At 42.1% G+C, this 26,386-nt stretch overlaps 1 protein-coding gene across 1 annotated transcript in view; it reads right to left on the bottom strand.

The window, feature by feature from the left end:
* Positions 1 to 26,386, bottom strand: part of DOCK4 (dedicator of cytokinesis 4) — a 409,266-nt gene that overhangs the window by 6,547 nt on the left and 376,333 nt on the right. Inside the window, exons 41-50 of the mRNA XM_040644086.1 lie at positions 26,147 to 26,233; positions 12,394 to 12,570; positions 11,562 to 11,645; positions 8,458 to 8,577; positions 8,009 to 8,130; positions 7,562 to 7,682; positions 6,448 to 6,529; positions 6,186 to 6,295; positions 3,868 to 3,940; positions 2,091 to 2,204 (exon numbers count right to left, since the gene is read on the bottom strand). Of these exons, the coding sequence (XP_040500020.1) occupies positions 2,091 to 2,204; positions 3,868 to 3,940; positions 6,186 to 6,295; positions 6,448 to 6,529; positions 7,562 to 7,682; positions 8,009 to 8,130; positions 8,458 to 8,577; positions 11,562 to 11,645; positions 12,394 to 12,570; positions 26,147 to 26,233 (1,090 nt within the window). The remainder of the gene's footprint in view (positions 1 to 2,090; positions 2,205 to 3,867; positions 3,941 to 6,185; positions 6,296 to 6,447; positions 6,530 to 7,561; positions 7,683 to 8,008; positions 8,131 to 8,457; positions 8,578 to 11,561; positions 11,646 to 12,393; positions 12,571 to 26,146; positions 26,234 to 26,386) is intronic.

Below are 26,386 nucleotides of genomic sequence, written 5' to 3'. Positions count from 1 at the left end.
AAGCACGCACACGGAAAGCTGCCGTGACACAGTCAACACGTGAGGGTAAGCCCGATGTCCCAATTCCACCTACAGAGGTTTCACTGAGTTCAGGGTTTGTTGCTCTGTGATCAGCTGCCCTTGTCCCGGCTGCCAAAGGGAGGTTTGCAACTCTTAAGAAAACTAGAGAGGCTGAAGGAGATAAAGACAGACAGTTACGGATCTCCCGACAGTGACCACGGATGACGACGTGAGGACAGACCAGGAGAGCAATCAGTGCAGAAGGGAGGGCAGCCCTGCCCGCTGAAACTGGGAGAGGCAAGGTCACCCGCGTGCTCTGGGTGCTGGGGCGCCGGGGGGCGTGGCCCTTTGTGGCCCTGTGGGTGTGCGGCCTCTGCCTTGTGCTCAGAGCAGCACCGGCCACGTTCAAACTCCACTGTTAGCTCTAGCCCGGCGGGGGCGGGGGTGGATGCTGCCTGGGAACCGCACTCGTGCCACCGCTGCGTGTGGCGGAAGGGAAGCTTCACTGCAGCTCAGGCTCCTCTTCTTCCTGACTCAGGCATTCCGTGACCCCACCACCGTGGACTCCGTGGCAGCCCTTGCAGCCACAGCTTGTCCCCAGAGACCTAAAAGAGTGCCAACAGTATCCTTGACTCCAAGTCTGACCGGGCCTAGGATCTTCACTGTTCCTCTGAAAACGCTTTTCAAGTTTCCGACATTAGTGATACAACCAGTTTAAACTGGAGACTTATTAGGTAAAGTATATGTGCAGCATGAATAAGATACAAATTACTTGGTTGATGAATTTTAACTGTCTTGGGCCACAGTGGTACTCTGATGCAGGTTATCGAGGAAGCCTAGTTATTTCTTGTTCTCTTGAGAAATCTCACATGCTTTTCAAAACCTATTTGTGACTTTAAGCATAGAACAAACTGGGTAACGCACAGTTAAAAAAAAAAAAAGTCAGTAAAAGAAGATGAGATGCTAAAATACAGCAAATGAAACCTGAATGAGCAACCCAGAAAAATCCGTGAAGAAAATGATGTCGTGTTTTCTCTTGCCTTTAGGCCAGTTATATTTGTAAAGCTCCCAAACTATTCTAGATGTGTGCAAATGTTGAAAAGACTTCCCCATTACCAAGATAGGCAGGGTCAGCAGAACAGGTCTTAAAGACTGTACCATACCAAGGTCACCAAGGTCACCAAGCAAATGGCATATTCAGGTGGAAAGGGGGTCTGTTATTGCTATAAACTCATAAAGAAAATTTAAGAATTTTCAGTGGTTCTCGAAAGTTTTGGTAAAATACCAACTCTAGGGCCTTACCCTGGAAATGGTGATCTTCTGATTCAGTAGGTCTAAGAATTTGCTTCTTAAACCACCACCCAAGGGGATGCAGTACCCTCAATCAACCCCTGGAGAGATCTAAGATTTATTTAGAGAGCATGTGTGCAAGTGGGAGGGGAGGGACACTGGGATGGGGAAACAATCTCAAGCAGACTGCCCACTGAGCGCAGAGCCCTATGCAGTATGATGTGGGCCTCGATCCCACGACCCTGAGATCATGACCTGAGCCAAAATCAAACAGTTGGATTCTTAACCGGCTGAGCCACCCAGGCACCCTGAGAAATTTCACTCACTCTTGAATACAGACCTCTCTACACAAGGGATAGCAACGGACGTGAGATTAGTTGTTCTCCACAAGCCTATCAAAGTTATAGTCAATTCCTATGTCAGGGCCACGTGAAACCCTGGCCTCAGACCCGAATAAGAGTGAAGTGGCTGAGTTAGCAGAGGTCGATAAGAATGAGGTGGTTCAAGCAAAGGACAGAGAAAATACTAATGGCTTAGCATAGGTTAGGGTACTTCCCTCCCCAAGTTTTAAGGATGGTGCCTAGCAGGAGAACATGCTACGAAATCTGTCTGTGGAGTTTAAAAGGAACGGAGTACTGTCTGACTTAGTGTAGTCAGACGTTCAGGAGCGAGGGAAAACACTGTAAATGAATTAAGCTACTAAGGTTTTTACCTCAGACACCAAACGCCTACCTTTCTCTGAGGAGTAGTCATAAAAGTTATTTTATAAAAGTGATTGTTCAAATGCTTCAAATACCCACCAGTTTGTGTGGGTCTTGGAGGGACAGGGGGAGAGAGAATTTTCCCACTATCCGACATGTTCTTGGCTTCTTTCCCACTGTCCAGGCTCCAGCTGCTAGGGGTGGGATTCACAGCTGGAAGGGAATAACACAGCTAAAAACACACGGTCCACTTTGCCCTTCGAACACTTGAGATCTTGGAAGAAAGTCAAAATTATCCAGAATGAAAAAATCAACTGGATTTAAAAGAAACACAAAAAACCCCCAAGAAACCTCCTAAATACTAAACCTTTAATTTTCTATCTCACAGTTATAGTTGACATTAATTGGGTGCTAGCCTATTTCCCCTCAAGCAAACAGAACTACAGGTCTCTACACTAGACGGCAGAATCCTGTGTCTAGATGCTGGATAACAGATGGAGGATGTAGTCACTAGAGTATTTTAAAACTCAGTTTTTAGTGGAACTTCTGGACAAGTGGCACTCCAAAAGGGGGAAGGCAGTGAGAGCCTAATATTTCAATGACCTGGCAGGACAATCACGCCACACATCCTGTTGACCAGCTCTTTGGGAAAAGGACCCTTGTTCCTGAAATCAATGGATGATGCTGAGGTATGTCCTTAAAGTAATTTGGAATGCTGATAGTATCATTCCTTTTTTGTAATTTGTCTGTTCCATGCTTCAGTAAGATGCAGAAATATGGAACAGCCCTGTTAGGAGCAAGGGCAAGACACACAAGATTATAAATAGCCGCTAGGAAATCAGGTTTCCAAAAGCGGGTCCTCAGCTGTCTGGTGGCTCGCTCCCTGTCAGACACCGCCATCTGATGGACACGGCTAGGATTGCAACATCGTACTCGAAATAACCACATTAACTTCAGGGGATGGAATCACCACTCTTAAAACGATTTTTCTCAGCTCGTTTTAAATTGGCTTTGTGGTAGTAGTTTTCTCAGCCCTTCTACCAAAGATTAAGTTCTTCAGGCAAAGATTAGAATGTGACGTGTAACATTCAAGCAAAATGTATGTTTTAAAATCATTTCGGCTACCATCTCCCTAATTTCAATCTCCCAGGGAAAGTGTGCATGTTAATCTATCTGTGTAGTCTGATGACAATACAGTTTAGTTCTTAATGAGGACAATAAAAGTGCACTTTACGGGAACATTTCATTAGTGGCTCGATTCACTGGCTTACGGGACCTCTCGGATTTTCGAGGCTTCGCACGGTGGAGGGAGTCACATTGGATCTGCTCTTCCTCTCCTGCCGTGTTGCACAGACCGATGCTAATTGGCTATTAACTGCTATGCGTATGTTTCTCATTTTTTGTGTGACCTTGAGGCAGGGCACACTCCATTATGCACTGGATTGCACTTCTTAAATAGTATCTGAGTCACCGCAAACAGATGAACCGGCAGAATGAGCTTTGTAAGGGAGACAAAGGGTGGGACCAGGGAATCCATCTGCGAAGATGCTATTTTCACTGTGCTGGACAAGTAGTCTCTTCAGCAGCTATGTCTAGGGGAGCATGGACATTGCCTTGGTGACCAGACCCCAAAGGCATGGAACCGAGGAGTTCCTAACTTGCTCCGATTCTGCTGTTCAATTCTACAAGAAAACAGTTTTGAAAGAACACAACACGAAGGACTGTCTTTCATGAATCCCGTAAAGGGAAAATTAGTCCCGGTCACGAAGAAAAGGAGATCTGCCTTCCACACAGACACACGATAGACTGGAGAAAATGAGGACAAAACAAACCCTTACACCTGCGGGACTGATGAAGAGACTGGCTTGATACCCACCTTTCTCAGGTGCAGAAAGATTTGGGTCACTGCGTGGCAAGGCCCCTTCTCCAATATGATTAAACAGCAGCCTCTGCAAAGGTAGAAGAGTCTATTTTTATGATGCAACATGTTGTCATGTGAGACCTTCTAGAAAATGAGATGATTGTCTCATTACTGAAACTTTTTGTTCAAAATAATTTTTATATGGTACGTGATGAGCCTGGGAACCAAGAATTCAATCATATTTAAAGGGGAGAAGAGTTTTAAGTTTAAGAAGTTTATATTAGATTTCAAATGTAAATGGTGATTAAGTTTTCATAATAAAATGGAGGGAAAAACAGTAAGGAGCAGTTAAGCTATGGTCCTGTTTATAAATACGAATGCTAGACTGGCCATATGAAACGCAGATAAGAATTAAGTATTAGCTCAAAAAATCTCTAGTGAATAGACATGTTTTCGATCCTAGGTTAAAAACATATGAAATGGACAATATTCTACGATTTTTAACCCACGAAAATGCCAGTTTTACATAGTTCTACCTAATACATTAAAAGAAAAAGTGCAAATCCTTAGAAGTAGATGGACCCTAGCAACGTGTATCACTGGGGTTTTGGCAACTACACACTGCTTCACATTTTACCAAAAGTAGAAAAGGCGGAGGCTAATCAAGGCTTTCAGAGGCCCCCATGCTGGCAACACGCACGCCTGGAGCAGATGGGACAAAGTGTGAAACTCCCTTGCAACATCAAGTGACAAAGGGAAGTAAAACTGGTGAGCTGGTTCAGCCAAACGCACTCAGAATTTCTGCGAGACATCAGTGTTGTGCAGAGGAGGTATCCTGGGGCTTTCGGGAAGATTACACAATCAGCAAAGATAAACCAATCAAGCCACATCCCACTCGCTCTCATCCATTTCCAGATGCAGCTACAGACTTCTGCCAGGGTGGTGTAGAAAAACAGAAAAATTAGCTGGAACATCAGTAAGTATTGTTCTCCGCTCCTGAATTACTCCCAAATCATCGGTAAAACTCAGGGCTACCCCAGAATCTTCCTGTTGGAAACCACCCTGCACAACCCCTGAAGGGCCCAGAGGGCCAAGCCCTTGGCCCTTGGCCCTGTCCTCACCTGGACTAACAGGGATGGACGTGGGAAACAAAGGCAGAAGAAAAATTATTACAGTTCCTTACTACCTACAGCCCACTGACAAGTCCTTGAAACAGGCAGAGGGACATTCCTCTAGGGCCCAACTGCCTTGATGTTGACACTTTGCTAAGGGCAAAAGGCAATCTTAGCCCCCCCCCCAGGATCCTGTAAGTTTACTTTAACATATAAAAATTCTTTTGGAAACTTCCTTTATCGCTAAACCCCCCAAGATACATGTTGGCAATCATCCCCCAAGCATATGGCCCACCAATATACATCTGAAGGGTCGCATGACTAAGGTTTTATTAGACAGTAATAAATGACCTTTTCCCAACAATAGCTAGTCCCCTCGAGGTCCTGGAAACCTTGTTTCCAAATTCCTTAGAGACTTAAGCTATCCCCCTTCCAACTTGAAAGTATATAATGGGCCACTCTTCATGACCCCAGTGCAGCTCTTTCTGCCCACGGGTCCTGTTCCTGTGCTTTAATAAAATCACCTTTTTGCACCAAAGACGTCTCAAGAATTCTTTCTTGGCCGTCGGCTTTGAACCCTAACGTCTTTCTTACATCAGGATCACTTCAAAATCAAGTCCAGGCAGGAGCTGAAGACCATGGTCCTTTACTCCTGGGGGGGACAGGGAAAGCCTGGGTACTCAACTGCTTCTTCCTCAGTGCATTTCAGAATGGCAAAGGTGAACAGAAATTGTCTTTGCCCTCCTGGGTACCTCAGAAAGGAATCAACTGGAGCTCTCTCAAACTAGGTAAAGGCCCAGAGAAAGGCTGCGGGACAGATCACGTCTCTTCTCAAGGGTCTCTTGCTAATGGAGAAAGTTGCTTGAAATTCCTGCTACACACACATGCAAACACACACAGACACTCCAACTCATTCACCTAATTACCCTTGTACTGTTTAAATAGCAGCAAATGAACTAGAGAGGCAGGTCAAGGAGGGAAAAAATCGTTTCCCATTTTCCGCTCCACTTTACTGCTCAGGCAACAACCCACGGATCAGGATCAGAAATAGGGCTCCAACAGAAGCTGCGAACAACAGGCACGGAGCAGAGGTTCACTCTTCACTCAGATCGGCCTGTTGTCTAACACAGCCCCTCGGGTTGCCTCTGGCCGGTACAGGGTTTTTCTGCAGAGACAGGTAAGCAGTTCTAGACACTAGTACCTCCGTCCCACTAGGACTACCTGAGAAGGTTCCACAGCTGTTGGGTAGATGGCACTGCACGGTCTCTCTCTCGGGGACAGGCAAGAGTTTTCTCTGGAATGTTTGTGTTTGTCAGACAACAAAGGGGAAGCTGGGAAGAGAAGGAAAGGAAGGATCTTCAGGGCGGCTGCCGGACCTGCCCAGAGGCCAAGGCTCATGTGCCGCGGTGGCTGGCCACCGTTCAGGGAGCTGGGGCCACGGCCCCCGGGACACCCTCAGTCAACCCCACACCCTGGCACTGACCTCTGGCACTCGATGGGGCCGAACTTGTCACATTAGGTGAAGCAGAGTGAGTCGAACTCAAGCTTGAGGTAGATGGACTGGGCTGCAAACACATGAGAGCTGTTAGCATCCACTGCTTAGGGGCTCCAGACAACACTGACATATCGAAAACAAAATCCCTGCCCTTTGCTTTCAAAGTAGCCAAAAAACAAACCGGAACAAAACGAAACAAAAACGAAAAGAAAAAGGCCATTAAGAAATAGAGAAAAACCTCAGACTGATAAGGAAGCCTGTCTGAATTAGTCAAGAATCCAAGATTTAAAAACAAAATACTCTGGGGGAAAAAAAAATCTGAGATTTTGACTCCAGCCGAAGGAATATATTTGCGTTGGTTTCCTGGACATACTGGGGCTGAGGAGCAGGCAGCAGGGCCCTCGCTGACTAACAGACAAGCAGAAGGACTCCCAGCCTGGGGCACAGAAATAGGGGAATGCTTCTAGAAAGCAGAAAACACACCTTCTTGTTTTCCCCAAAAATGTGCTCAAGGCATGAATTTGGCCATATGTGCTGTGCCCCTTCTCTAAAGACGGTGGTGAGGAAAATTTCAGCTGCTGCTTACTGAATGATTATTAGCAGGGTCCACGTAAAATTTTATGTTGCAGTTACACTGACTAACGTCCTGAAAAACTATTTTGTTTCTTCAGCAAAAATTTTATTATGAAAATTTTCTGACATGAACAGAAGTAGAGAAATTTTATAATGGCCCTCGCAACCATGTGTTGTGAAGCAAAAAGGCCACTTAGCAATGCTAGGAGGCGGCTAGTACGTGGTGACAGGCTCCAAGGGTCCCGAACTGAGGAAGCAAATCGGAGGCAGGTTTCAAAGCTAACCCTGCACGATCGGCCCAGGCTTTCCCGTTCTTGCTCATGTCTTCTGAGCGTGGATGGGGGCAGTTTGGGAGAAACCTCTTTGTAGACTCCAGAGACCAACAAAGCAGTAGGAGTGTTTAAAGGTTTGTCCTTAACGTTCTTGCTCGCAGATCTGTTCATTGGCCCAGCAGAGTGAACAGAAACTCTCATGATTGAGACAGAAAAGGAATACACACGACCAGATGATTAAAAAGCCAGTCAAGTACCTGCATGTTAAAGACTTCATCAGAGCTTTCTGATTGCCCTGTAATATTGCTTACTTCAGCAGAAGCTTGTGAGGACAGTGAGGAGGAAGAGTATCGGTTGACAGCTGGGTAACTTAATGGGCTGTTTTGGGGGGAAAAAAAATGGTCATTAACTCAGTCTCTGAATTGCACTTTATTGCATGCTGGCGTGGTATAAAACCAAAGGAAAAAAATATACATCCCATTTTGTTGTCTCCTGTTTGCGTCAATATAATCAAATGTTTGAGTTTATTTATTTCTCATGCTGTTGCTGTTTTACCAGTGGCAGATGTCTGCAGCTGCCTCGCGGGTTAATTATTTCATTAAGAAATAGCGTATTTGACAAATTGTGCCATAAAGAATGAGAGACTCATTCCAGATCATCTTGTGGGGATGCCAAATTGTAAGATAATTCAGAATATGACTTACCTGCGTCTAGGAATTACCCTGGTACCATCTGGGCTCATAGAAGCAGGTGCTGAGTTTCTACACACGCGGGGGCTTCCATTAGGAAAATGGACTGGACTGGCTTGTATACAAGCAGAGAACTCCTAGAGAGGGAATAAAGGAAATATTTTAGACAAGTAATTATAGGGGCAAAATAACTCAGGAGGTATTTTAGCGTATTGTTATGAATTACATAAGGTTATAAAGGTAAGTTTCGGTATTAATAAGCTTTCTCACCCTTTTCTGTTTTCATAAAAGTTGAACAGGGCATAACAGAAGATGATGCAAAATTTTAATACTGGAGGACTCCCTGGTAAAATGGTGCAGTTTGGTAGAAAAACCAAAAGATGTCACTATTGGACTTCACCGTCCCTCCAACAAAAAGCAACGGTAGTGGTCAGACTGCCCCCTACGGACACTTGGGCACGTACCTGTATCCCTAAACTTGACTTCATCACAAAGAACTGGTCGACCAGCTTTTTGTGTAGGGGTCTCATATCTTGAGGTACAAACTTCTCGTGCACAGCCAAACCAAATTCCAAAATCTGAGCCTTGATAAAAAGACAAGGAAAAAATCCACATCGATGAGTAACTTCACCAAGCGCCTGCTAGGGGTCGAGCACTATACCCTGCATTCTGCACGAGTTATGGCTAATCCTCTCGACCCCACAGGATAGGAACAATCCTTCATTTAAGGTGAGGCCACTGAGGACCAGAAAGATCCTGCAGGTACAAATGGGGATTCAAACTTAGGTCTTTCTGATTTTCCCGCTACCCAAAGTTTCTTTTCCATGTATTTCAGATCTGTAATAACAACCCTTTTAAGCAGTTATGTGTCGCTTGACCCCCATCTGCACTTCACAGGATTGGGCAGGAGCTGCCCCCCGTTAGCGGGGTCAGGCGCTTCTCCCCAAGGGATCTCTTCTCTGGATGCCATTCCCTTTTCCACGATACTCTTTTTCTTCCGTCAGGTTCTGCTGTGCCCAGCTATCCTCCCCCAGATTTCCAAGATTTGTTGAGGACATGGAGGTAAAATAGGAAAAGGAATTCTGTAATAGTTGCTATGCTTTTTGTTTTTTGTTAAAAGCTATTATTCTGGTTCGCTTATTATAATGCAATAAGGAGCAGCTCCAATTTAAAAAAAAAGAAAAAAGAGGTTTTCTGTGCCCCAAAAGAGATGAGCACAAACATTCAAGTTTCTTTTGTTCTTCAACTATGAATAGTGCTTAATTCCTTTGCGTTTCACCTGTCTTTCACATTTAAAAAATGCTCCCATGTTAAAGTGGTCAAAAGAACACATTTCACGGACTGTGAAGAAAGCAAATCACACCATTACCACCATGGTTTTTATCTTTACATCTTGTGAAGATTCAAGATTGAAAGCTCAGGTCAAACAGGACTGAGCCTGGTGGCTTAAGAGTGTCTGGCACTTTCTGTATGAGGCAGGACTGTGGCAGCTCCTACCCACGGCCAGCAGTTTTGTATGAAGATAAAAATACCTTAAACCTCAAGGACACCTTTAAAGGGAGTAGCGAGAGTGGAGTGGATGTCTGAGGCGTAAAGGAAGAGTCTGATGAAGGGAGAAGGGCATGGAAGAGTTGACCTCAAGGGTAGGAATCCAGTTTCCATTTTAAACACTCGCTGTAAGGCAAATTTTGTTTTGTCCAAATCACATTGAAGGTTGGGTTCTCCCAGAAGGAGACTCTGGCATGGATATGAGGCTTTGACGGCCGAGTCACCTGGCATCACTGTCTGTGCGAGGGAGGGGTAGCAGCAGGACCTGACTACAAAGAAGCCGAGACACGTGGCAGTCATGTCAGCCTCTGCCGACACCAGGGGAGTTCTGGGCCTCAAACAGGCTGTCAGACTTGTGCTGTGTTGGGCCCAGATGGCCGGGCTGTATACCTCCTCCTTAGTCCCTGGATGCGGGCCATCCAGGAAGGTGGTGATTGTGGGCCAGGCAGCACTCTGCAGCTGAAGGACCTGAGCGCCAAGGGTGTCTGTCGACGGCCACCATGCCCATCCGCTGGGGCAACAATTCCTTTCTGGAAGAGCCACTGGGCCAGTGCATCTCCGAGGCGCCCAGGTAGTACCTGAACCACCTCACAGAGGTCCAGCGGAGGATGGTGCCCTCACTAGCCTGCTCCCCTAGTGCTACAGTCTCACAGAAATGGTGTGACGTGCCCAAGGTCACGCGGCAGTCACTTGTACTGCCTGTCCTATGATAGAGATCGAAAGGCTCCTATGTCATGGCTCTTCCACAAGGCCCTATGAACACAATCAGGCAGGACATGGACGAAACAAAGGTTCCCGACTTTATTTTTCTTGAGAGCCTTCTTGGCCTTTCAAATTTTAATTTTTGGGAAAAAATTCAGTTAGACCGAATACACCAAGTAAGAGTCCAGCAGTGAGGCAAACCACTCACTAGAGACTACACTCAGGTTAGACACTGATTTCTGAATATCAACAAAGGCCACAGTCATTCCATAACCCTAAGAACCGGATAACCCAACTTGCTCACTTCTAGCGTCTACCTCACCCACAGGGCCACATCAAAAACTTCACTTATTCTCAATTTCCTAGCAGGTCACCGTCAAGTAACTCCTTTCTCTTTTCCAGAAGCTTCATAACTGACCCTGTTCCAGCCATGGTACCTGTCCACGGCCACTTCTTTCTCCCCAGTATTACGTTCTGTGGATTAAGCCTGCAGAGCTTGGATGAAATCAGATCCAGCCTCATCATTTTCTTACCCAAAGGGGCATGCCTTATTTGTTGATTAATTTGGTATTATCAAGTAGAAGGAAATGCTTTGGTCACATTTTTTCATACGTATTCCATTTTTTATGGGTGTTAAATGTCCTTATTTCCTATTTAACCCAGCCTCTTAAGCATCATGTCTCCTACCTCAGAGGTTTTCAAACCATTTTCAGGCCAAGAGCTATCTACAGGAACACAGCAGCCAAGCAATCACTCTAGTTCTTTGTACTTGCTGAAACTAAATAAATAAAGATAAACTATGCTTCTTTGGAGTAGAAAATGATGAGCTTGTATCTTGTTTTGTCCATATCCTATCATCTACAGGCTTAATCTTTGTTTTAAAGCAAAGTCTATTGATTGCCCCTTCCCTATACCACTTATGTAAGAATCTCATTCCTTCACTCATTCATTTATCTAGTCATTTATTTTGAGTTGGCCTGAACTCGCGTGAGCCCAAAATTCTGAGTGCAAAGTTGGCATCGAGTCCACAGCAAATCTTTAGGGAGAGAACATTCAAACATTATTCCAAGAGACTACGTGAAGTTGTCCATTATAAGGGGCTGCCATAATTTACTCATTGTTAAATTTATTTTTGCATCGAAGTCAGAAATAAAAGTAAAAATTAGCAAGTTGGAATACATTACAGATGAATCTATAACGCTTGACTGACCGCTTCGTTTCGAACACCAATGTAGAAAAACAAGTAGATGGGTCTCTGGTAACCGTGCGTATCTAGGCAGGAGAGAGAGCAGGTGACTGGCTTCTGCCCCCACCTTACCTGCTCAAGCATCAGCTCTCTTAACCGTGCAATTTTCTCTCCATCTTCAGGGTGACTTAAGATATATTCTTTGACAAAAAATGCCTAGAAAGAGAACGGAGAGTCAATGTACTTCAGGAGAGAGTTCAAAAGAAGGTGAAAGACACAGGTGCTTCTGAAGACTGGCATCTTTAAAGAAACACCACTGTAAGCCGCACTGGTGGGGCAGAAGGAGTGACTCCTACGGGCAGCTGGTCAGAAAGGGAATATAGGGAAAGGATTGTTTAAGGGAGAGCAGAGATGGTGTAAATAAGTATCTTTGGTAATGCAAGCAAATAGCAAATCCAAATCAATCAGCTTTATATCTTAAAATAAAGTGCTTTAGCATTCAGTATGACTAAAAGGGTGGCTTCCGCACCTTCCAAGCTGTTGTGCCTTTCTATTTAAAACCAGAAGGGCAGATGAAAAGTCCATCTAAAGTATCTTCTAAATAAGATCAGACGTTTCTATGCCCGTGAACCTCCTTGGTCAGGGAAATGGTTTTAAGTAGACATTTATTAAACAATCTGGATAACCTCACCACTTTATTCATCCAAGCGTGCACGTACACACACACACACACACACACACACACACACACACACACACACACACCTTATCCTCAAAATACCACATATCCGAAAATGGAATAAGTGAGCATCACAAGTGACTGTTTGCTCTATTTAACAAAGAACTCTGTGTCAATTGTAGCCCCATAGTAGCATGCAGATGTTGTACATATTTTGAAAAAAGACTTCTGAAGCCCTAAGAAATCACATTTTAAAACTTTCAAACAACAATACCTAATCCTCACCTCTTGATACCTGGAAACTCCACCATTAACCGCAGCATCTATAACTCCATTCAGGCACATGGTCAAGGGGTTAATATTCTGCATCTGTCTTGTCTGACACTGACTAATCAGAGTCTTCAGCTGCTGATTCTTATTTTCCAACACTTCAATTGCATTTTCCAGAGGACTCATTTCTACCTGAGAAGCAAATGTGCATAAACATATTTTGGATTTTGTGACATTCGAGAAGAAAGTAGATTATCCATGTGCTGAATTATCTGTGCTCCCCCTTGGCTCCCATCACTATCTCTACCAGGGGCCATACAGTAGAATAGACAAGGATGCGGAAGACAAATTAGCTGTTCACTCAAAGGTCTGGAAAGTGAAGGTGATTATACTGATCGGTTGAAATGTGGTTGGGGTAATCAGCAATCATCACTCATATATCAGCACTGCAACAAGCCATGTAATCCTTAAAATCCGAGCATCTCATGTCTGCTAAAACTCATTTTTCTTTTCTTTTGAAGGGGCCCTGCATATTATTATCACCTTTCTAGTTGCTTACTTAATGCAGAGCACCACAGGAGACACAAAGAAGCATTTACAAATCCTCTGATGTCAAGGAGCTTTCAGCCCAGTTGGGAAGATGGGATATATGCCCATATGGACCCCATATGCATATATAACAGCACCATAAGGTGGCGCAGGATGGTACTCGGTTGGGAGTTATGGAAAATAAGATAATCATATATGCTGTAGGATCTATTTGTTGAAGGAGAGCCAAACAGAATTATCATTTAAAAATTCTAGGTTATGTGGGGAACCTAAATGTGAAAATGATGAAAGTGTTCTTCAAATGTTTAACATCGTGGCCGTTATTGTCATTGACATTCTCTCTGAAGAGAAGGTCTGCCAAGCTCTTAGCTGTACAGAATTCAAGCTTACGCTAAGCACATTTAAATATTGTTTTTTTCAGTTAAGGAAACAAATAAGATTTTTAAAGGTCACTTACATCATCTTAAAACAAGACTGAAAAGCACTAGAGTAATTTGACTACGTCAAAATTAAGATTATATATTCATCAAGAGACGTTATGAAGAGAAGGAAAGATAAACCAGAAAGGAGGAGAAATTTATAACATATAAAACCATGAAAGAGCCTATGTCCAGAATATATAAAGAACTCTTAAAAACAAATAAGAAAAAGGCAAATGACCCAGTTAAAAAAAAATGGGCAAAACACTTATACAGGCATTTTACAAAGGAAGAAATTCAAATGGCCAATAAATATATGAAAAAGTGTTGAACCTCACTTGTGCTCAGCAACGTGAAAAACAGTACCACAATAATATACTACTAAGCACTCACTAAATGACAAAAATAAATAGGACAACAGCAAATGATGGTGAGAATGTGTGTACTAGACTCTCTCAATTTTGGCTGTTGGAAGTTCAAATTGATTCAATCACTTTGGAAAACAGTCTGGCATTATCTGCTCAAGTTAAAGATCTCTTTATTATATTTTATGGTCCTGCATGCAGTTCTATGCAGGCATATATCTGAAAAAAAAGTGGAGTAGGAGATGTGTGTAGATGTCTATGAAGATACGTACAAAAGTGGTCATAAATGTCTCGAAAATCCCTGTCCATTGATAAGAGAATTCATAAACATATTGTGGTATGTTCACACAATGGAATAGTACATAGCAATGCAAATAAACTTCAGTCACAGGTAATAACATAGACTAATATTACAAATAATACTGAGCGACAGAACCAAATTAGAATGTACACACTATGATACTGCTATATAAAGTTCAAAATCAGGCAAAACTAAATTGACTTGTTTTAGAGAAACAAACTTAGGTGATCAACCAAGCAAGGGAATGGACACCATAAAAGTGAGGGTAGTGGTAACCTGTAAGAGAAAGGGAGCAAGTTGCCACTAGAAAGGAGTACATGAGAAGCTTCTGTGGGTGCTACTGGCAATGTTCTGTTTCCTGAGTGCTGGTAAGTGGGTATTTACTGTCTATGACCATAAACCTTTGCTTTATAATCACAAAAGCTAAACCATAAAGTAAAAGTCTGAGGACTCTGATGGACTGAAAGTTAAAAAGTCATCTTAAGAAAGTAGAACAATGGTTGCCAGGGGCTGGGGAGGTGGAAAAGGGGAAATGTGCAATGGATACAGAGATTGAGTTTTGTGAGATGAAACTGTTACGTAACAGTGCACACATGTTAACACTGTTGTCCCATACAGTTAAAAATAGTTAAGTGGAAAATTTTATATGTATTTTGGCCAATGGTAAAAAAATCAGGCTTACCTTTATAAATTCAAATGCTATTAATATGAAAAAAATTTAAAAAGCAAACAAAATGTGATAATAGTCCAAGATGGCGGAGGGGTAGGAAACCTTAGTTTCCTCTGGTCCCAGGAATTCAGCTAGTTATCTATCAAATCATTCTGAACACCTGTGAACTCAAACGGAGATCTAAGAAAAGAATTGCTGCAATTCTACAAATAGAAAAGCGACCACTTTCTGCAAGGTAGGAGGTGCGGAGAAGCAAATCTGAGGGGATATATCGGAAGATAAACTGTGGGGGGAGGGAGCCTCTGTAAACCCACTACCGGAAAGTGATATAGCAGCAGGGCAAAAAATTGGAACTTTAAGAAGTCTGCTCTGGTGAAGGACGTCCCTGCCTGAAGGTGCTCAGGTGGTGAAGTGGGGCAGAATCCTAGGAGGGACAGTGTGGCCTCAGGATCCCCAGCATCACAGGAAGACTGAGGTGCCGAGTGCGGGAGAGCTCCCAGGCATCAGAGCGGGGAAGCCAGCTGCTCTCAGTGAGCCCAGGAGTGCTCGGAGCTCGGTGTTGCCATAAACCACAAACAGCAGCACGGTCGGGTGACTGCTCTCTGAGCAGGGTCCCACCCAGCAAGCGGCAGAACCACAGCGAGACCCCCCTTCCTCCCCGGGGAGGAGTGGCGCTGGTATGGGCCACAGGAGTCTGCAGGGTTTGGAGACTCGAAAAGGGGTCGCATGCCTGACCCAGAAATGCTCAGTCACAGGCTGGGTGAGCATGGAGTGCGGATGGAGACCAGGGAGACAGGAGTGACTGACTGCTTTTCCCTGAAGGCGCACTGAGGAGCCGGGCGCTGAGCTTTTCGACTCTGGCGCTGGAGACTGGGAGGCCACCATTTTCATTCTCATCCATTAAAGTGGCGCAGAATGCCTTCAGGGAACAAAAGCCACACAGAGCAATCTGGAGCCCTTACTTAGTCTGGCTCCCTGGTAAGGACGGTACCGTTCTGCCCAGGGAAAAGACACCTGAGAACCAGGGCTACAGGCCCCTCCCCTAAAAGGTCAGCAAGAACAACCGGCCAAGACCAAGTTTACCCATCACAGACAACTGTAAAACCCCAGTGCTTGGGGAAAATAGTATACAGTCTTACAATTTTTTTTCTCTTTCTTTTTTCAACCATTTTTTTACTTTATCAACTCTTTTTAAAAAATCTTAAATTTTCATCTTTAGAGTTACAATCTATCCTTTCATTGTATTTAATTTTATTTTGTATATTTTATTGTATATAAACTTTATATATACTATATATATATTTATTATATATGTATTTTAATTTGTACATATATAAATCTTTCTTTCTTTACAATTTTGGGATGCAGTTTCTTCTAAAAGACCCAGATACACTCAGGATATGCTCTGTTCTGTTTACTTGTCTGAATATATTCTCTTTTTTAAAAAAATTTTTATTAATTTTTTTTGGTTTTAGCTCTCTTCTGATTTGTTTATGTTTCTCTGGGGTCATTGTTGCCATTTTAGTATTTTGTTCTCTTGTTCATTTATTCTTCTCTGGACAGAATGACAAGATGGAAAAACTTCCCTAAAAAAAGAGAACAAGAGGCAGTACTGACTGCCAGGGACTTAATCAGTATGGATATAAGTAAGATGTCAGAACTAGAGTTCAGAATAATGATTATAAAGATACTAGCTGGACTTGAAAAAAGCATAGAAGACACTAGAGAATCTCTTTCTAGAGAAATAAAAGAACTAAAATCTAACCAAGTCAAAATCAAAAAGGCTATTAATGAGAGGCAATAAAAAATGGAGGCAGGCACTAACAACTAGGATAAATGAGGCAGAAGAGAGAATCAGTGATACAGAAGACAAAATAATGAAGAATAAAGAAGCTGAGAAAAAGGTAAACAACTACTGGATCATGAGGGCAGAATTCAAGAGATAAGTGGTATGATAAAGTGAAACAATATTAGGATAACTGGGATCCCAGAAGATGGCGGGGGGGCAGAAGGTATACTGGAGCAAATTATAGTGGAGGACTTCCTAATCTGGGGAAGGAAACAGGCATTCAAGTCAAGGAGGCAGAGAGAAACCCCTTCAAAATCAATAAAAATAGGTCAACACCCCAACATATAATAGTGAAACTTGGAAATCTTAGAGACAAAGAGAAAAATCCTGAAGGCAGCTTGGAACAAGAGGTCTGTAACCTACAAGGGTAGAAACATTGGCAGCAGACCTGTCCACAGAGACCTGGCAGGCTAGAAAGGACTGGCGTGATATATTCAGGGTGCTGTATGAGAAAAATATGCAGCCAAGAATACTTTATTCTGCTAGGCTGTCATTCAAAATAGAAGGAGAGATAAAAAGCTTCCAGGACAAATAGAAACTAAAAGAATTTGTGATCACCAAACCAGCCCTGCAAGAAACATTAAAAAGGATCCTTTAAGTGAGGAGAGAGCCCTAAAGTAACATAGACCAGAAAGCTACGGAGACAATATACAGAAACAGAGACTTTACAGGTAATACAATGGCACTAAATTCATATCTTTCAATAGTTACCCTGAATGTAAATGGGCTAAATGCCCCAACCAAAAGACACATGGTATCAGACTGGATAAAAAAGCAAGACCCATCGATATGCTATCTGCAAGAGACTCATTTAGACTCAAAGACACCTCCAGATTGAAAGTGAGGGGCTAGAAAACCATTTATCATGCTAGTGGACATCAAAAGAAAGCTGAGGTGGCAATCCTTATATCAGATAAATTAGATTTTAAACTGAAGACTGTAATTAGAGATGAGGAAGGACACTATATCCAACAAGATCTAACAAGTGTAAATATTCATGTCCCTAACATGGGAGCAGCCAATTATATAAACCAATTAATAACAAAATTAAAGAAACACTGATAATAATACAATAATAATAATAGGGGACTTTAACACCCCACTCACTGTAATGGACAGATAATCTAAGCAGAAAATCAACAAGGAAACAAGAGCTTGGAATGACACACTGGATCAGATGGACTTCACAGATATAGTCAGAGCATTCCATCCTAAAGCAACAGGATACACATTCTTCTCAAGTGCATATGGAACATTCTCCAGAACAGATCACATATGCGGTCACAAATCAGGTCCCAACCGGTACCAAAAGACTGGGATCATTCGCTGCATATTTTCAGACCACAATGCTTTGAAACTTGAACTCAATCACAAGAGGAAATTTGGAAAGAATTCAAATACACAGAGGCTAAAGAACACCTTACCAAAGAACGAATGGGTCAACCAGGAAATTGAAAATGAAAACACAACTGTTCGAAACCTCTGGGCTGCAGCAAAGATCATCCAGGAGGGAAGTGTATAGCAATACAACCTTTCTCAAGAAACAAGAAAGGTCTCAAATACACAACCTAACCTTACACCTAAAGGAGCTGGAGAAAGAACAGCAAATATAGCCTAAACCCAGCAGGAGAAAAGAAATAATAAAGATTAGAACAGAATCAAGGAATTAGAAACCAAAAGAATGGTAGAACAGATCAACAAAATTAGGAGCTGATTCTTTGAAAGAATTAATATGACTCATAAAACCCTGGCTGGACTAATCAAAAAGAAAAGAGAAAGGACCCAAATAAATAAAATCATGATCGAAAGAGCAGAGATCACAACCAACACCGAAGAAATACAAACAATTCTAAAAACATATTATGAGCAACTGTGTGTCAACAAATTAGGCAATTTGGAAGAAATGAATGCATTCCTAGAGACTACAAGCTACCAAAACAGAAACAGGAAGAAACAGAAAACCTGAACAGACCCATAACCAGCAAGGAAACTGAAGCAGTAATCAAAAATCTCCCAACAAACAAGAGTCCATGGCTGGATGGCTCCCCGGGGTAATTCTACCGACCATACAAAGAAGAATTAATACTGATTCTTCTGAATCTGTTTCAAAAAATAGAAATGGAAGGAAAACTTCCGAACTCTTTTTATGAGGCCAGTATCACCTTGATTCCAAAACCAGGAAAAGACCCCACCAAAAAGGAGAATTACAGACCAATGTCCCTGATGAACGTGAACACAAAGTTCTCACCAAGATACCAGCCAACAGTACATTAATAGGATTATTTGCCATGACCAAGTGGGATTTGTTCCTGGGCTGCAAGGCTGATTCAATATCCACAAATCAATCAGTGTGATACACTACGTTAATAAAAGGAAGGATAAGAACCATATAATCCTCTCAATAGATGCAGAAAAAGCATTTGACAAAGTACAGCATCCTTTCTTGATTAAAACTCTTCACAGTGTAGGGATAGAGGGAACATACCTCAATATTATAAAAGCCATCTATAAAAAGCCCATAGTGAATATCATTCTCAATGGGGAAAAACTGAAAGCTTTTCCCCTAAGGTCAGGAACATGGCAGGGATGTCCACTATAACCAGTTATTCAAAATAGTATTAGAAGTCCTAGCCTCAGCAATCAGACAACAAAAAGAAATAAAAGGCATCTGAATCAACGAAGAAGTCAAACTCTCACTCTTTGCAGATGACCTGATACTCTATGTGGAAAACCCAAAAAACTCCACCCCCAAAGTGCTAGAACTCATAGAGGAATTCAGCAAAGTGGCAGGATATAAAATCAATGCTCAGAAATCAGCTGCATTTCCATACACTGAGACAGAAGGAGAAATTAAGGAGTCGATCCCACTTACAATTGCACCAAAACCCATAAGATACTTAGGAATAAACCTAACCAATGAGGTAAAGGATCTCTACTCAAAAACTATAGAACACTCATGAAAGAAACCGAGGAAGACACAAAGAAATGGGAAAAGCGTTCTGTGCTCATGGACCGGAAGAACAGATATTGTTAAAATGTCTGTGCTACCTAGAATGATCTATATATTCAATGCAACCCTTATCAAAATATCATCAACTTTTTTCACAGAGCTGGAATAATCCTAAAATTTGTTTGGAACCAGAAAAGACCCTGAATAGCCACAGGAACGTTGAAAAAGAAAACCAAAGCTGGTGGCATCACAATTCTGGATTTCAAGCTCTATGACAAAGCTGTAATCATCAAGACAGTATGGTACTGGCATAAAAACAGACACACAGATCAATGGAACAGAATAGAGAACCCAGAAATGGACCCTTAAATATATGGCCAACTAATCTTTGACAAAGCAGGAAAGAATATCCAATGGAAAAAAGACAGTCTCTTCAACAACAGCATTGTGAAAATTGGAAGCCACATGCAGAAGAATGAAACTGGACCACTTTCTTACACTATACACAAAAATAGACTCAAAATGGATGAAAGACCTAGATGTGAGACAAGAATCCATCAAAGTCCTAGAGGAAAACATAGGCAGCAACCTCTGTGACCTCGGCCACAGCAACTTCTTGCTAGACATGTCCTAAAAGAAAGGGAAACAAAGGCAAAAATGAACTACAGGGACTTCATTAAGATAAAAAGCTTTTGCACAGCAAAGGAAACAGTCAAAAAAACCAAAAGACAACTGACAGAATGGGAGAAGATATGTGCAAATGATATATTAAAGGGCTAGTATCCAAAATCTATAAAGAGCTTATCAAACTCAACACCCAAAGAACAAATAATCCAGTCAAGAAATGGGTAGAAGACATAAACAGACATTTCTCCAAAGAAGACGCAGAAATGGTCAACAGACACATGAAAAATGCTCAATATCTCTTGGCATCAGGAAAATACAAATTGAAACCACAATAAGATACCATCTCACACTGGTCAGAATCTAAAATTAATAAGCCAGGAAACCATAGATATTGAGGATGTAGAGATAGGGGAACCCTCTTACACTTTTGGGGGGAATGCAAGCTGGTGTAGCCACTCTGGAAAACAGTATGGAAGTTCCTCAAGAAGTTGAAAATAGAGCTACCCTACAAACCAGCAACTGCAGTACTAGGTATTTACCCCAAAGATACAAATGTAATGATCCAAAGGGGCACCTGCACCCCAATGATTATAGCAGCAATGTCTACAGTAGCCGAACCATGGAAAGAGCCCAGATGTCCACTGACAGATGAAGGGATAAAGAAGATGTAGTGTATATATACATTGGAATACTACTCAGCCATGAAAAATGAAATCTTGCCATTTGCAACAGCAATGATATAGATGGAACTACAGGATATTATGCTAAGTGAAATAAGTCAATCAGAGAAAGACAATTATCATGTGATCTCATTCATATGTGGAATTTAAGAAACGAAACAGAGGATCATAGGAGAAGAGAGGAAAAAATAAGAGGAAATCAGAGAGGGAGACAAACCATAAGAGACTCTTAATCATAGGAAAAAAACAGGCTTGCTGGAGGGGAGTGGGGTGGGGAGACGGGGTAACTGGGTGATGAGCAGGGCAGAAGGAGGGCACATGATGTAATGAGCACTGGGTGTTATATAAGACTGATGAATCACTGACCTCTACCTCTGAAAGCAATAATAAAGCACATGTTAATTTTTTAAAAAAGTAAACAAAATGCAATAGACACAGGCCAAAGACAAACAATAACTTGGGGAAATATTTTCACATATATTCCTGACTAATTATTGATATTTCTCAAATACTGAAGAAAACCAGACGAAGAATATAATCGGTGCATTCACAAAAGCCCGGTGATAGGTATTAAGGAGGGCACGTATTGCATGGAGCACAGGATGGTATATGCAAACAATGAATCATGGAACACTACATCAAAAACTAAGGATGTACTGTATGGTGACTAACATAACATAATAAAAAATAAATAGAAATGGTAAATATATGAAAATGTATCTTTAAAAAAAGATTTTATTTATTTGTTGGGGGGGGAGAGAGAGAGAGAGAGGGAGAGGGAGAGGGAGAGGGAGAGGGAGAAGCAGACTCCCCACTGAGGAGGGAGCCTGAAGCAGGACTCAATCTCAGGACCCTGGGATCATGACCTGAGCCAAAGGCAGATGCCTAACCTACTGAGGCACCCAGGAGCCCCGAAAATATACCTTCTTATCTAGCATTCAACAAATGCCAAAAAGAAAAAAATCAACCCTAGTATGATCATTTTTTATCTGTTACTTGGAAAGATTAAAAGAACACAACACCCAGTGTTGGAGAGGTTGTGGAAAAATGGGTATTCCCAAGAACAGTTATCCCCGCCAGACAGGACGGCATTGTGGGCCAACTCTTTGATAGATCAATTCCCTTTTAGGGAAATTATTCTAAGGAGATGGTCAAAGAAGTGTGCAAAGAATATTGTGTAAAAAATGTTCATCGAGGAATTACTTTCATCTAGCCCCCAGACTGTGATCTTTAAATACTGTTTACCACTAAAAAGAAGCAGGAGTCATTGAAGAAATGGTTGAAGGTCTGGGGCAGGGGGTGTATGTGAGCATGGAGTACCTAGTCATCCCAGTAAGCCAGGAAGGTGGCCGGGGGGAAGACATTAAAGTAGCTGGCCTGTGATCCAGTCACTCTCTTTAATGAAGGAACAAGTATCCTTGGGGAATAGAAAAGAAGGCAGGTGACTGGGTCTTATTCCCTTGTCAACTGCACCTTCAAGTAAACAGACTAAGACAAATTGCCAGGAGGAAGAGATGGTATCTGTCCTCAGCTAAAGAACTGCTTATACTAATAACACCCAGAAGCCAGGAGACATGATTTCCTACAGAACATCCCAGAAAAGTTTTATAACTCTGCAGTATAAAATGGAATATTTCGTAATTTAAATGTACTCCCTGGATGAGGAATCCTGTGACTCTTACTTAGAGACTCCATCTATTCCAAATTATTGATGTGGGAAAGACAGACCTGGAGGACAAGGCTTGAGGTCTCAGACGTCTCTCTGCTTCACCGGAGGCTCTAGATTGCCTTAAAGTTATTAGGAAAGCTTGCTGCGGATTCCCGCACCTGATTTGACAATCCAGTCCTTTGTGTTAGCTCTGTAACAACTATTGGGATACTATCAGAAAGACTCAGAAGTCAATTTGAAGAGGCTCCCAAGGGGCAAAATGGAACAACTTGAAGAATTAATAAGAATAATAACTGCAATGGATTAAAAAACCACAAGTATGCTTAAATCCATGAATTACGAATGATACTAAAAACAAAACCAATCAAACAAAAACTTCTCTGGTCACTTCTGTCGGATGTTATCCTTCCTTTGCTATACGTCAGGGTAGTCACAGTGGATGAGGGAACACTCCTCATTATAGAAGTGTTCCAATGAATAAACAAAGAAGGAATGACAAAATATCACCATTCTGTGATACCCAATAGATTAGGGCCGTCATCATCAGCGGCTGCCAACACAGCAACAAGAAAGAGACAGCCAGAAGCATCTAACACCACCTATGAAGTACTTTTGCAAAAAACTTATAAAAATAAAAAACATTTAAAATAACAACATCGTATCAAGCGTCTAAATCTAACTGCCAATTTACCAAAAAACATAGGGACAAAGAAACATGTTAAATTATCCCAGTGATTTAGTCTGCAAACTGCAAGGCAAAAAAGCAGTTCAGGAGAACCTGTAGATCAAAAGAGACTTTAGGAGACCTCTCAACCTGTTGCAATGTACGGCCCTTATTTGGATCTGAATTCAAACAACAAATGACAAAAAAACAAAACTCATAAAATAAATAGACCCTTGGTGAAGTGTGAACGTTGACTTGATATTTTATGCCAAGGAATTACTGTTAATTTTTTAGACTGGATAATGTATATGATATTGTGGTATGTTTTTTAGCTAATATACATAATTATTTATAGATGAAATGATAAGAGATTTACTTTAAAATAATCCAGTATAAAACAGGATGGTGCTGTTTTGGCCTTTTTGGTAGTTTTTAAGTAAAATGATGGGTAATTCAGGTTCATTATATACTTTCTTTACTTTTGTATGATACAACTTAAATTTAAAAGGGATACTGGGTGCTGTGCACGGAAGTGACTGCAGGAGGTTAGGGTAGAAACACAGGACCACTTAGGACACTACTGCAGAAATCAGACACTAGATGGCGCTATTAGCGGGGGCTGGCGAAGAGTGGTTGAAGTATGCATATATTCTGAAAGTAGAGCCACATTTTTCTGATGGATATTATGTGACATGTGAAAATATCCTCATTATCTATAGTTGGAGTTTAAAAAGTCATCATACATTTCTTTTATAGTTTTTTATCTTGTTTACAATGTTTAAATGAGCTTAGTTACTAACTGGAAAAAGTAGATTTTTTGTTTGTTCTCAAGACAATAAGAACAATTACTGAGAAAACAGTAGTTCAAAGGCATTGTTATCTTCGAAAGAATGGGATAATATATTTTGGGGCTGATTTAGAGAATAAAGGCCCACAATCTCATCTAAAATCTTTGGTGCCAGATGTTTCACAATTCAGAAAATTCCACATTTTAGAAACATAATATACAGCAAATGGAATCTATTATGTAATCCTCAAACAGGGTCGGGAAATTCTCTTTAACCAAATGCATTAATATTTCTGCAATAAAACATATGAATATTCATACTAAGCAAAATAAAGATCATAAATGGTCTTAGATCAGATCAGGTTAGGCTTATTACCAATTGAGTTTGGAGATGAACTTACGAAAACAACTTTTGGTTTTCAGAATCTTTTAGATTTTGGCATTGTACATAGGAATTTCAATTCAGGTTGGCATACATTTATTTAGTACCTACTATGTGCCCCTGATCTCGAGGGCCTTATATGCCATGCATTGAAGCAGTAACGAACAACTTTAATAGAAGGTGGGGACATTCCAGGCAGTGGCAACAAGAGAAAGACATAAGGTTGTTATGAGTGGGCTGTGTTCAGAGAACAAAGTAGCCCAATTTAATTTGTTCTGTTTGAAAGAATGTAAGATTATATATTCTAATAAAGTAGGCAGCTGATGTTTGAAAGGTTATATTTTGTCATGCTTCTTCAATCATCAGCATGGTACTTTTTATGAGTAGTGTGTGTGTGTGTGTGTGTGTGTGTGTGTGTGTGTGTGTAACAGGGTGGCGGGAGGTGGGGGCAATATTTCAAAGGTTAGGACCATTGGTGAGGCCTCAGAAAATTTACCGTTCTGGGTAGTAAGTAGCTGAAAAGGCTCTCTGAATCATTAATGCAAGGCTAGATGACTAAGCATTTCCGTGGGTTGTGCCCATTCAGCATGAAGCACAATAAGACTTTCTGACACTGGTTAGCAGCCTCTCCTCTTCCATGGAAGACACCAGGGTATACCGTGTAAGCGACCAGCTTTGGGGACCCTTGACTCAGACCCTACAAGAACAGGACTACACTGAGGCAGTCTACCGAATTCAGTTCCGTTTCTTTAGGAAGCCGTGTGAATTTTTTAGCACTGTGAAAGGGAAATACCACTAAATCCTTAGCTAATTGAACATGATAAGTTGAGCGGTTTCAAGGCTTAGTGAGATTTCAGGTAGGACAGGCCATTCTTGGAAGACCATTTGAGCAGGAGTAGGCTTGTTACCTAAATAAGAAAGGGGTTAAATGATATTTTCACCACTGTCACGTTTTCGATCAGCTCGAGGACTAAGACAATCTAAGGGCGGGCTTCAGTCCCGATGGATGTAGCCAGGGAGGGAGAGGGATGCTGCTTGGTTGCAGGGCGGCCATCAAAGTGCTGCCAGCCTGAGGAGCGACACAGGCAGCAGGCCAGACCTCACCCTGATACGCTGCCGTCAGCACCCAGAACCGGGGCCTGGAGCTGAGGCCCGTTTACAACCTGAAGGGTTCTCGGGTGCTGTGGGTTCCAGGTTCTAGAATGACACCCACTGGTCTCCAGCTGGCGTTCATCCAGGACCGCGCAGTGAGACTAACACACGTGCCTCCCTTCTACTGCCACCAGGAACCGCGCGGACCCAGGACCCACGGCACGTCAGACAGTGAGCTGGGGCTCTGCGCTCGCCTCATGCTGCCTACAAGGAAACTGAGCTCAGAGATAGATGGAACCAGCTTTCGAGGCAGGAAAATCTGGGTTCGGGTCTAATTCTTTTTCAACGTCTCGACGTCAGACCTCTGGCAAAGGTCTTTAACTTCTTGTTAAAACTTGTAAAACGAGGGATAGGGATACATACCTCATCGTTTTGGTATGAAGCCTAAATAAGACAAGGTAAAGAACCTCTTCCCGCTGGGCCTACAGTAATTCAAATTCCAGCTCTTTTATTCAAAGGCCTGAGTTGTTTCCATGCTGTAGTCATACTTCTTTTTGAGGAATGCCTCTTGTTGGCCAGACTAGGATAATAGTCACGTTCCCTTCCAAGCCTTGGTCACAGGGGTCAATACCATAAACATTCACTAACTTGCTCTGTGTGCTTCCGGGGACGTGGAGTCAACAGCAGAAGCAATTAATACATGGCATGACTCCCGGTGAGCAATGGTGATGAGAAAGTACTCGACAATAAGCTCTGATGCTTACCACTTCACGCTTTTCCACTTCAAACCAGCGGGAGATTCCAGGCAAACTCTGCACCAAGTATAATGATGTTCTCTCCACCCAGAGACTCTACAGAATACAAAACAGATTAAGTCCCCAAGTGTCCCTTCTTCCTAGTTACTGAGCTGTGACTAACGTTAAGCCATTCAATTTGGTCAGCTTTGCTTATTTCTGTAGGCTTTTCTGTAGTATCCCTTCTAGCATGTGGGCAATCCCTTCACA

Source organism: Ursus maritimus, unplaced genomic scaffold (genome assembly GCF_017311325.1).
Source record: "Ursus maritimus isolate PB19 unplaced genomic scaffold, ASM1731132v1 scaffold_3, whole genome shotgun sequence".
Taxonomy (NCBI): Eukaryota; Metazoa; Chordata; class Mammalia; order Carnivora; family Ursidae; genus Ursus; species Ursus maritimus.
Note: the sequence above shows the minus strand (reverse complement) of the source record. Positions and strands in the feature narration are given on the sequence as shown.